At 45.6% G+C, this 12,817-nt stretch overlaps 1 protein-coding gene across 1 annotated transcript in view; it reads left to right on the plus strand.

Annotated features, from left to right (window-relative positions):
- The window catches only part of SUCO (SUN domain containing ossification factor), a 1,178,094-nt gene that overhangs the window by 588,622 nt on the left and 576,655 nt on the right, over positions 1-12,817 (plus strand). The window contains exon 12 of the mRNA XM_044086746.1: positions 2,772-2,847. Coding sequence (XP_043942681.1) covers positions 2,772-2,847 — 76 coding nt within the window. The remainder of the gene's footprint in view (positions 1-2,771; positions 2,848-12,817) is intronic.

Genomic DNA, 12,817 nt, shown 5'->3' on the forward strand with positions numbered 1-12,817 from the left:
CATGGAAATTTTTTTTTTGGGCCCCAAAATCCTTTTAATTCCTTTGGGCAGGCTTCACATGAGAACTTCAGTGGTACCTAAAGAACCTTTGTTGTCAGCACTCTCAACCTCTAGACACCTCTCTCCCTCTGATCCCCTGTATAAGGGCCGAGTTTCTCTGGTGGGCAGGGGCCTGTGCCCAGAGCAAGGGTCTTTCCTTCACCCCCTGCCCAACCGGGCAGACCATTACTATCGACGCCTCAGACATTGCTTGGGGTGCTCACCTAGAAAGCAGGTGCACCCAAGGTCTTTGGGATGCCCAGCACCTTCCATTACACATCACCCAGAAGGAATTGATGGCAGTACAAAAGGCTCTGCCATCCTTCAAACCCCATCTCATGCCAGGGGTTCTTCTTATCAAAACAGACAACACCACTGTAATGTGGTACATCAGCAAACAGCAAACAGGGAGAGACCCAATTTTACCCTCTCTGTAGGCTAGCCGTGAACCTCTGATGGCCTTTTCCATGGCATTACACCTAATAGCCCATTACGTACCAGGGATCAACACCACCCTGGCTGACTACTTAAGCAGAAACTTACTGGACCCCCATGAATGTCAGCTCCACAAAAAACTCCTTTTAGAAATCACTCATTTGTGGGGGACTCCAGAGGTGGATCTCTTTGCTTTGCATCTCAACCATTAGATGAAAAAATTCTGTAGCAGGGAGTATCACCACCTAGCATGGAAGATGGATGCCTTGACTTCCCCTGGAACTCCCTCTTTGTTTACGCATTCCCTCTTGTACCTCTTATTCCCAGGTTACTGATCAAAATAAGGGAGACGAGACCAAAGGCCATCCTCATTGCTCCAGATTGGCCCAGACAACATTGGTACCCCTTACTGCGCAGCCTGACCTCACAGCCTCCCAGGCAGCTTCCCCTGATCTCAGACCTCTTGACTCAGGTGGGGAGGGGGGGGATGCTGCACCCAGACTGGCAGACTCTCAAACTATCAGCATGGCTAATACTCTAAAGGCAAACAAGGGGCACCTGTTATACAAACAGGTCCTAGACATCATCACAGAGGCCAGAAGGCCCAGCACCAGAAAATCTTATGCAGGAAAATAGAAAAGTTTCCGCTCCTGGAGCCATTCCAGAGGGGGCAATTCCTCACAACCTTCCATCCCTCTGATTCTGGACTACCTAGCAGAGCTACTTAATAGTGGCCTCTCCTTCTCTATTAAAGTCCACGCCTCCTCCATTTCAGCTCATTTTGATATAGAACAGCCGCTGTTCTCCCATCCTTTGATTAAACAATTCCTCAGAATGGCTCCTGATATCACACATCCCAGAAGGCCACCCACTCCAGCCTGGGACCTTAATTATGTTTTGGAAAAACTAACCTTACCACCTCGAACCTGCTGTTTCAGCACAACTAAGATAGGTCACCTGGAAGAGTACTTTTCTCCTAGCTATCACCTCAGCCAGAAGGGTTTCAGAACTTTAGGCACTGATGGGCATTGTGCCCTTCATCATCTTCCATGGAGACAGGGTCTCCCTGAGGACTAATCCCTCCTTTATGCCCAAGGTGGTATCTAGTGTAACTCTCAACCAGACAGTACATCTACCCACCACCTTTCTTAACTCTTAAAACAAGGAGAAAAGAATTCTGCACTCACTAGACATGCACAGACAGCTCAGATACTATCTGCACCATACTAAACCCTTCAGGAAAACAGACCAACTACTTGTCAGTTTTGCCCCAGGGGCAGAGGGTAAGCCCATTTCCAAACAGATATCACACTGTATCCATTTCTGCTACGGAGTACATGGGAACCCCCCCCCCAAGTCTGTTCGAACCCATTCCACTAGGGTAGCCTCCACTTCCACAGCATTTCTCAGAGGAGTTCCCACCAGGGACATCCTGAAAGCTGTCACCTGGACTTCTGTCCATACCTTTACCAAGCATTACCACCTACCTCTCTTTTTTAAGGCTAGGGCAGGGTTTGCTTCTGCAGTTCTGCAGGGCATGCTGACCCATTCCTAGGTCTCTTACTACTCCTACCATCCATCTCTTTAGCTTTGGGAATCCTCCCACAGGTGATGGCTGCAACAGTGAAACATGAAGAACACAGTACAGCTGTGTAGACTTAAATGTAGATGTACGAGTGTATTCACTGTTGCAGTCATGGTTTCCCTCCCTCCTTTCCCTTTATATATTCTTTCTTTAGGGAGACATAAGCTTCTAACGGTGACTTTTAGCCATCAGGGCCACTTTACCATATTTACTTGGGCCTCTGAATGGTTAAGGCAAGAAAAACTGATGTAATGGCGTCTGCTGCCTGCCTGTATAGCACTAACGACCTGATGTCAGTCAGCGAGCGTCAGCAGTCAACGCAGAAAAACATTGACTCTGGTATTCGAGCTGGCCGAGGGTTACCACAGCAGGGATAACCCACAGGTGATGACTGCAACAGTGAATACACTCCAACATCTACATTTATTTATGTGTACACAACTGTACTTTTTCCTGGGGCATTCTAACATGGGTCGTCTTTGCTGAAGCCTGGTCATCATCTGTATAGTCAGGAGATCTCCCCTGCTCTGTGCTGATGATTTATGATTGCTGCACATGTGATGTATGTGTGTGATTTGTTGTACACTTAACATGTGTGTATGAGTGCAGAGGACTTGAGTGCCTGACTTGATGTAGACCCGATAACCAGTGTGAATTTATTGTACTTGCACCAATTATTGTCTGACTCGCTGTTTATCTGTTTGCTTCACAGTTAATGGCAGTTTTCCAACTCTGAATATCACCGATACAACAGAGCTCCCAACACCATCACCTCTTCCTGCCCCATCGTAAGTGATTTTCCCTGATTATGTGCTACAGACTACACTAACCTGTAACAAGCATTTATTTAGCACCATTGTACTACTGTTCTGAGAACCATTGCTGTAGTGAGAATGGAATTTTGATAAGAATTTTGTTTTTAAATTATTACTTCAGGGGTGCAGGATGCATGTATAATGATCACAGCTGTTTGTCTTTTATCAGAGCTCATCTTGTTCTTACTTGACCTATAGTGCTCTTAGATGGTTTTCATGCCCAAATGGATAATTATCTCAACTGATTTTACTGTAGGATCCTTAGTTATGGACTCTGTTCTTGCACCTTGTATTGGTTTAAGATGTTTCTGTGGTTGTCTTCATGCAAGGTGTTAATACAAAGATATCAGGATTCTGATACAAGTCCCATGGGTTGCACAGTTTTGCCCATCTCAGTCTGTTTCTCTCCAACCTGTCTCCTTCCTCTTTCATCTGTCTCAAACACCCATGCACTTTTGCATTAATTTGATACAATCTGCATTACTCTTTCAGTACACTGTAGAGCTGTACCATCCTGACCTTGATGCAATGTTTTCCCAAGTGAGTTTTGCCTCAGTCAGCTGACACATTTGCACTGCCATCAGTCTTTAACTGTACCCACCAATCTACCTTGACAGTATGGTACCCCCATTCTCTCAGTCTGTCCTTCCAGTGTGTCTATGGAACATTTTGATTCTGTCCCCATATTTCATTTCCTTTTGGCCGTCTTGCTGTTTTGATGTCTTTTTAAGCCTCATCGCCTTTCTTTTCGTCACCACAGACCTATCAGAAGTGTTCCATGTGCATCTGTACTATGTCAAGTACAGTGGGGAAAATGATAGTCTGCTCTGTCCTGTGAATCCCCAAATGCTGTTGGGTTTGGTCACTGATGTGCATTGTTTATTCTATAAGTAATTTTAATGTCTACCCTCTCTCTGTCATCTAATGCCCTTTGCAGTTGGTAGTACTCACTGGTGTGGATGTGCATGCCCACTTGCTGTTAGATACTACAGCATCACTCCATGAGACTGCATGGGTTTGATAGTGCCATATGTTTCTTATTCAGATCTTGCCCTGCAGGCAGATGTTAGAAGTGGCATGTACAGAGTTTAAACGGTGTAGCCTTGTCAGTATTCTTACAGCTATCACAGTACAATTCAGGATCCACACTGGAGTGGCTTTTGTTTTGTAGGACAGGAGGACACGAGTCAAAAGTGCCATCACCTTTAACCCAGGCACATTCAGATAGCAGTTTAAAGAGCTGTCTTCCTGCCTCACTGATAGTGGTTTAAGGAGCAGTCTTCCTGCCTCAGTGATTGTGGTTTAAGGTACCATCTCCTTGTCTCAGTGGTAGTGATTTCAGGAGCGGTCTCCCAGTCTCAGTGATAGTGATTTCATGAGCGGTCTCCCAGTCTCAGTGATAGTGATTTCAGGAGCAGTCTCCCAGTCTCAGTGATAGTGCTGTCAGGAGCAGTCTCCCTGTCTCAGTGGTGGTGGTTTCAGGAGCGGTCTCCCTGTCTCGGTGATGGTGGTTTCATGAGCGGTCTCCCTGTCTCAGTGATGGTGGTTTCAGGAGCGGTCTCCCTGTCTCAGTGATGGTGGTTTCAGGAGCGGTCTCCCTGTCTCAGTGATGGTGGTTTCAGGAGCGGTCTCCCTGTCTCAGTGATGGTGGTTTCAGGAGCGGTCTCCCTGTCTCAGTGATGGTGGTTTCAGGAGCGGTCTCCCTGTCTCAGTGATGGTGGTTTCAGGAGCGGTCTCCTGTCTCAGTGTTGGTGGTTTCAGGAGCGGTCTCCCTGTCTCAGTGATGGTGGTTTCAGGAGCGGTCTCCCTGTCTCAGTGATGGTGGTTTCAGGAGCGGTCTCCCTGTCTCAGTGATGGTGGTTTCAGGAGTGGTCTGCCTGTCTCAGTGATGGTGGTTTCAGGAGCGGTCTGCCTGTCTCAGTGATGGTGGTTTCAGGAGCGGTCTGCCTGTCTCAGTGATGGTGGTTTCAGGAGCGGTCTGCCTGTCTCATTTAACAGTTTGGCACCAGAATGCAGGCACTTGAGTTCAGCTACAGGGTCCCTCTAAGGGTGGCAGATGACAATGGGCACAGACTCTTGGGAGTAATAGCCATGGATGGCATATCTCATCCTATCCTGTATTAAAATGCACATCTGGAGGTGCAGTGTGAGACATTATGCCCTGGAGCACATCTCCAGGTTTGCATGGGGAGAAGGGGGGGGGGGTCTGTTCCCATTTCTCTGTCTAAAAAAGCAAAGGCACACTAAAATTGGTTAAGGTGGCCCTGGCATTTCCTCCATTGTCACTTCTGCATTGTAATTCTTGCAAGCTCTGTTAGGTACATATTGGAGAAGACAGAATGGTTAAGGCCCACATACAATTCCATTTCATGCTGTAACAGGATCCATCTCTGGTTTCTGGTCCCATACCACCTCCTGCAGGACCTGCATGTTCTGCTGCGTATTTCACACACTGCAGAGCCCTTTGTGACCCGACTCCAAGTGAGAGGGGTGCCAGCAAGGCCCTGTCAGTTGTATTACAAATTTCTCCATCTTTTGAGTTTTTGTATGAGGGAGTAAGAAGGAACATGGGTCCTGTATCTGGGAATGAACATAGATAAGGACTCTGTCTCCATCCATTGCAATCTCTTTGGAAGGTCTCTGGCTCTTGATGTCCTGTAAGGCAGTATCATTTAATCCCCTGGGGTTAAAAAAAAAAAAAGTACCTTGGAACTGAAAAGGAGTGCTGAGTCTATACCTTTTAATTTGTCACCATTTTTAATGGTATACTTGGATACATGTTGATTCTGGTCTGTTTGCCCTGCAAAGTTAAAATTACACATTCTGTGAACCTACCGCTGCAGTATGACAAGCAGTGTACCCTATGTATCATTACCCCCCCCCCCCTCCGTGCACCATTTGGGTCTTGTTCTTATGTTCTTATTTGGTCAGAGATATTTGTTGTGGGTGTTGTCATCCATTTGAAGAGACTTTTTTTTTTTTATTATTTTGGTTTAGATTGTTTACTGGGGTAGTACACTGATGACAGTGGATTAATTCCAGGCAATGTCAGGGTGAATGCAATCACAGAAATATCAGAAGTGACTGAAAGCACTAAAAAGTTGTACATAGCTAATACTGCATCTTTGGACCCTGATAATATCCCATGTTGCCTCCTGAGTAGCATGAAATATAACCTGTCTGGCCATTTAGGATCCATGTTCAGCCTTAGCTTCCAAACTGGCTTTGTGCCTAGGAAATGTAAGATGTACATTGTGTTACACTGCTGCAGTCATTACACTTGGGTTATCCTGCCGTCAGGCAGTTCCCCAGTCGGCCTGAGTTCCAAAGTCTTGGTCCGGCGTCGGTTGCAGTCGCCTCCTCCCTGATGTCAGTGCGACAGGGGTATATAAGATGCAGCTGACGCCATTTTCTTCAGTCTTTCTTGATGCGCGGTGCCCAAAGCAAAAGCAGTTCACAAGTGCCAGTCGGCCGACTCCTGAGGTTTTCATTCCTAATCCAGAACCAAAGTCTTCTACAAAGCTAAGTACCCCATTGGGGAAACTTTTTCCTTGCCTCAGACCGATGTCAGTAAAAGTTAATAACTGTATTTCTTGTGGGAAGCAAATACCTCATAAGGATTTCCATTCCTATTGTATCCCATGCCTATGCCCAGACCACGACGTCACTCGTTGTCGGTTTTGCGCTAGGTTTAACAAGCGCACTATTAAACGTCTGATTTTGCCCAACATTATTTTGGCAGAAAATTCAATTACACCATGCTGTCAGAACTTCCGACGACCGGAATACATAAAAAGCGCAAAGACAAGGACAGGCATCCGAGGCCCAAAACTTAAGACGAGGCCTCTTCTAGGCAGGTCGCTGGTTCTCCGGTTTTCAGCGAAGCGCCTTCACAGCCTCTGACGATCACTTCTACAGAACCACAGACCGCCTCCGACTCCCACATGGAGCTGGCTGGGCCTTCGGACGCACAAGTTTTTCAGCCTACCGAAACTGACCCTTCATAGGGAACCGAAGTAGCTGAGCAATCCACAGCTTCAGAGAGTGTTTTCAGACCTACCCAGTTAACCATTAAACCCTCTGCTAAGTCTAAGCCCCCCTTAAAAACAAAGAAACAGATGCATTCTCCAGGACAGGCCTCCATGCCTAAGAAACAAATGCTCAAAATGGCCAAAGACCTAATCACCCTGATCAGGGGGTCCCATCCCCCACCTGATAAAAGGCCCAGACAGGATGCAGACTATGAATCTTCCAGCCAGGTGTCCATTTCTTCAGATTCATCCTTAGACCTAGGATATTCTTTACCCCCTTATGAGGATTCTGATGCTGAGGAATCAATTCCATCAGCCTCTCTGCCTGAGGACTACTCCTTTGGGGAAACCTTACATATGAGGGAGCATTTCCATTGGGAAGGCCAGGATTACTCAGAATCCAAGAAAAGGCTCAGAGACTTCCTTTTATTACCTCAACACAGACCCCTTGCTATTCCACCAGTTTTAGATATTGTGGATGATGTGTATACTGAATCCAGCTTAAATCCTGACTCCTTACCTCCAGCCCCAGTTAAACCTGATAGATATTACAGAGTCCCTGACTCACAAATTTCTGTATAAAAGCCCTGTTGCTGACCCTGAAACTATTTCTCAGGGACCCAAAGGGATTAAGGCCTCATCAGCAAAAAAAAAACAGTTTCCTCTGACAGAGATTCCAGAGCATTACACAGAAGGGGCAAGAAAGTATATATGTCTGCAACTTTAGCAATGAGAGCCTTAAATTGCCAGTTTCACATACTAAAATATCAGAAATTTTTGAGGTCTCAGTTGAAACAAAAAAATGCTTCCAGATTCAGATCCTCCTAATTTTAAAGAAATGCAGGATTTATTGCATGCAGCTGAACAAGTGGGAAAACATACTTTGTAATGTGGTTTTGATTCCTTAGAGGCCTCCTGTAGAGCAGCAGTTGCAGGCTCTGTCATTAGAAGACATGCTTGGTTAAAAGAACATACGTTACCAGAACATGTTAAGGCAAAATTATTGGATGCACCTTTGCAGCGGAATGTGTTTGGAGTTAAGGCAGAGGAGGTATTAAAGAAGATGGAGGATAACACAAAATCTGTGCAAATGGTGAAGGATTTCTTACAGGTTCAGCCTCCTCGTTTTAGCAGAAATTGGCCAACAAAAAGAATTGGTCCTTTCCAGTTACAGACAGACCTCAAAGGGGCAGATACAGACGTCCAAGAGGTAGAGGTCAACCACAAGGTCCTTACAATCCTCGACAATGGAGTGCACCAGGCCAGAAAGAAGGGGAAGACAGGCCCCAACCATATAAAAAGCAGCCTCAATGACTTCCCACTACAGCTGCCAAACAGCTCTCTCTTGGCAGCTCCCTTAGGAGGAAAACTGGCACTTTTCTATCACAATTGGCATTGGATCACCAAAGACAAATGGATTCTCAACATTGTATCTCAAGGTTACAGGTTCCACTTTCACACTCTGCCAAGGTTAAAAGGAATGCCAAATCTGCCACCAAATCAATGGGCAGAGGCTCAAAAACAAATTACAGCACTCATGGACATGAGAGCTATTCAAAAGGTACCACCACAGGAGCAAGGACAAGGATTTTACTCAAGACTCTTTCTGGTTCCCAGAAAGGACAAAGCCTGGAGGCCCATTCTGGATCTTTCTTCTCTAAACACTTACCTGGATGTTCCGAAATTCAAAATGTTGACGCTACAGCAGCTTCTTCCCATGCTGGGCAAGAAATCTTGGCTCGTGACTTTGGACCTCAAGGAGGCATACCTGCATGTCCCTATCAGACAAAACAGAAGATACCTCAGATTCACAGCTGGTTCAATGCACTATCAATTCTCTGCACTGCCCTTTGGCTTATCTACTGTGCCCAGGGTCTTCACAAAGTGCCTGGCACCAGTAATTGCATTTTGCAGACAGAAAGGAATTAAAATTTATCCGTACCTGGATGACTGCCTGATTCAAGCAGAGAGCAAGGACATTCTTCTAAAGCATCTGGCGTTCGTAAAAAAGTTAAGTTGCCTGGGGTACACAGTAAACGCAAATAAATCAAAACTAGTGCCCTCACAAGAGATAATATTCCTGGGTGCCAGCTTGAATACAACGGCCCAGATGGCTTATCTCACGCCAGACAAGCAAGGACGACTGACTCAATACTTTCAATTGATGGCAAGAAAGACCCAGCTCCCTGCAAGAAAAATTCTGCAGGCCTTGGGCTACATGGCATCTTGCATACTACTAATTCCATATGCCAGACTGCATATGAGGAAACTACAATGGTACCTAAAGAGTGTATGGTCTCAACACTGAAAGTTTGGAAACAGTTACACCTCTAATTCCTTGCCTTCAACAGGAGTTTCGATGGTGGGTTCAAGCTGGTCACCTCAACAAGGGACAGCCTTTTACTCTACCCACAGCCAGGCAAATACTGACAACAGATGCATCGGATTACACCTGGGGAGCACACATGGCAGGAACATGTATTCAGGGCACGTGGCCCGCAGAACAAAGGCATCTTCACATCAATCAAAAAGAGATGCTAGCTGTACAAAATGCCCTTATAGCTTTCAAGGACCTGCTGCATCCAGGACAATTATTACTGAAGACAGACAACAGCACAGTTTTGTGGTACATAAATAAGCAAGTGGCACACACTCCTACCCCCTCTGCAGACAAGCCATGACCTTGTGGAACACATCTCTAGACTACCACGTTCATCTGCAAGCACAATTCCTGCCAGGAGAGAAAAACACACTGGCAGACGACTTAAGCAGAAACATCATGGATCCCCACGAATGGGAATTGAATCCACAAATATTCAGAATGATAACACAAAAATGGTGAAGCCCGGAAATAGATCTGTTTGCATCCCCAATGAACTGCCAGCTACAGAAATTCTGCACAAGGAGTTACCATCCACAAGCACGGAAAGTGGATGCCATCTCCAGCTGGAAAAACCTACAAGTACACGCTTTCCCACCTTTACCTCTCCTTCCAAAGGTACTCATAAAAGCCAGGCAAGAAGAGCCAAAGATGATCCTGATTGCACCAGACTGGCCACGCCAGCACTGGTACCCAATCTTAAAGAACTTAGCACAAGAACCACCCTGGATTTTGCCTCAAATCCCACATTTGCTGACTCAGCACAACAATCAGATACTTCACAGCCAGCTAAAGACCTTAAACCTAGCTGCATGGAAAATTCCTTAGTCAAGCAAGCAATGCCTCTCTCCAAAGCTGTTATGGATGTCATTCTGGAGGCCAGAAGGCCTAGTACCAGGAAAGCCTATTCGGATAAATGGAAGAGATTCTTTGCCTGGAACCAGGCTCACAGCCTTGACCCTCTTTTCCCAAACATTCCTCAGATACTTCAATATTTAACTGAGATGCTGGACAAGGGCCTCTCCTTTTCATCCATCAAGATCCACGCCTCTGCCATTTCTGCTCATTACAACACGGATCCACCAATTTTCTTTAATCCTTTGCTCAAACAGTACCTCAGAGGGGCTAAAAACATAAGACCGCCCCGTAGAGCACCTACTCCAACTTGGGACCTCAACTTTGTTTTGGAAAAATTAACTTTACCCCCTTTTGAGCCAGCTAACACAGCAGAATTAAAATAGATCTCTTGGAAAACTGCTCTGCTACTGGCAATAACATCAGCACGAAGAGTTTCAGAATTACAGGCACTAATGGCAGTGGAATCTTTCCTCATTTTCCACCAGGACAGGGTGTCTTTAAGAACTACCCTACGTTTATGCCAAAGGTGATATCAAGTGTGGCTCTAAACCAAACTATTCACTTGCCAACTTTTTATGCAAAACCACAGAATAAAAGGGAGAGACTACTGCATTCTTTGGACATTCACAGGCAGTTATGCTTCTACTTGGACAAAACCAAAGCTTTCAGAAAATCTGAGTAGTTATTGGTAGCATATGCTGCAGAAGCACAGGGAAAAGCCATTTCAAAACAGACTATTTCAAAATGGATAGGACATTTTATACGTTTCTGCTATACACACCATGGGAAACCTGTACCTAGCAGCATTATATCTCACTCCACCAGGGCAACAGCCACTTCAACTGCCTGCCTCAGAGGAGTACCTACCAAGGATATTTTGGAAGCAGCAACATGGAGTTCTGTGCATACCTTCACCAAGCATTACTATTTGCCTTTATACTCCAAATCCAGAGCTGGCTTCGCCACTGCTGTGCTGCAGGGCCTTATAGCCACCCCTAATGCCTTATAGAACCAGCCACCCTACCTCAGCTTTGGGATTCCACCCAAGTGTAATGACTGCAGCAGTGTAACACGAACATAGTACAGTTTTGTACCTACCATAAATGTAGATGTTCGAGTGTAAACACTGCTGCAGTCCATGTTACCCATCTTCCTTCCCCTCTTACTTGCTGGTACGTACCTAGGTCTTCTACCATTTACTACCTATGGGGAGTATTTGCTGGTAACTGAAAATTGTTGTTTGCTTTTCTTTTGTATACTTTACTAGCAATTTGAATTGCCTACCTATTTGGGGGCACCTGACATCTGGGGCAAGAAAAACTGAAGAAAATGGCGTCTGCTGCATCTTGTATACCCCTGTCACACTGATGTCAGGGAGGAGGCGACAGCAACCAACGCCGGACAAGACTTTGGAACTCAGACCAACTGGGGAACCGCCTGACGGCAGGATAACCCAAGTGTAATGTCTGCAGCAGTGTTTACACTTGAACATCTACATTTATGGTAGGTACAAAACTGTACTTTAATGCTCTGCATAAGGGTGGGCCATCTACTGACCCGGGTAATTAGTTACAGATGTTTGACTAATATCATATGGAAGGACATGGAATGATTTGTCACTAATATTATATATGAAGTGATAAGAAGTCTTTGACACTGGATCCATTGTAGTTTGGATTTGTCAAGGCAGGTTGTACCTACTCAGTCTGGTGGATGTCTTCAAAAAAAGTCACGAAAACTATGGACTATGGCAAAATAGTACAAACTATCTTGACCTGGCCAAAGCATTCAACCCTGTTCCTCATTTGAGTATTCTTAACTTATTTTGGCTGTTCCCATTAGGGATCGCAGCAGCGGATCATCTGTTTCCATTTTTTCCTGTCCTCTGCATCTTGGTGTGTCACACTGTGACCACCTGCATGTCTTCTCAGACCACATCCATAAATCTGATCTTAAACCTTCCCCTTTTCCTCTTACTTGGCAGCTCCATCATTGACATCCTTTTCCCAATATATCCAGCACGTGTCCAAGCCAACACAGTCTTGCCTCTCTGGCTTTGTCTCCAAACCGTCCAACTTGAGCTGACCCTCTAATATACTGATTCCTAATCCTGTCCATCCTTGTCACACCCAGTGCAAATTTTAACATCTTTAACTCTTACCTCCAGCTCTGACTCCTGCCTTTTTGTCAATGCCATTGTCTCCAACCTATATAACATAGCTGGTCTCACTACCATCTTGCAGGCCTTCCATTTCACTCTTCTCAACTAACTCACAAAATTAGTTCTAAGCTCCTGTCACCTGTTGACTACCTAAAATGTCTCACATATAGGGCACAGGAGTTCAGGATAGGGGACTGTACCGCCACGAAAAGGCCAGTCACCAGCAGGTCCCTCAGGGCTCAGATGTTCTTCATGTTTCACTGTTGCAGTAATCACATTTGGGTTATCTGCCTGCAGGTAGCCCTCAGCCGGCCTGAATACCAGAGTCTTCGGATTTCTTCGTCGGATGCTGTCTCCTCTTCCATGAAGTCAGGTCATCAGGGGTATGAAACATGCAGCCGACATCATTACATCAGTCTGTCTTTCTTGCTGTGCGGTGCCCAAAGCAGAAGCAGTTGGCAAGTGCCGGTCGGCCGACTCCTGAAATTTTAATTTTTGAGTTTCAGACCCGAA

This window comes from Protopterus annectens, chromosome 10.part0 (genome assembly GCF_019279795.1).
Source record: "Protopterus annectens isolate FY-2018-M chromosome 10.part0, PAN1.0, whole genome shotgun sequence".
Classification (NCBI taxonomy): Eukaryota; Metazoa; Chordata; order Ceratodontiformes; family Protopteridae; genus Protopterus; species Protopterus annectens.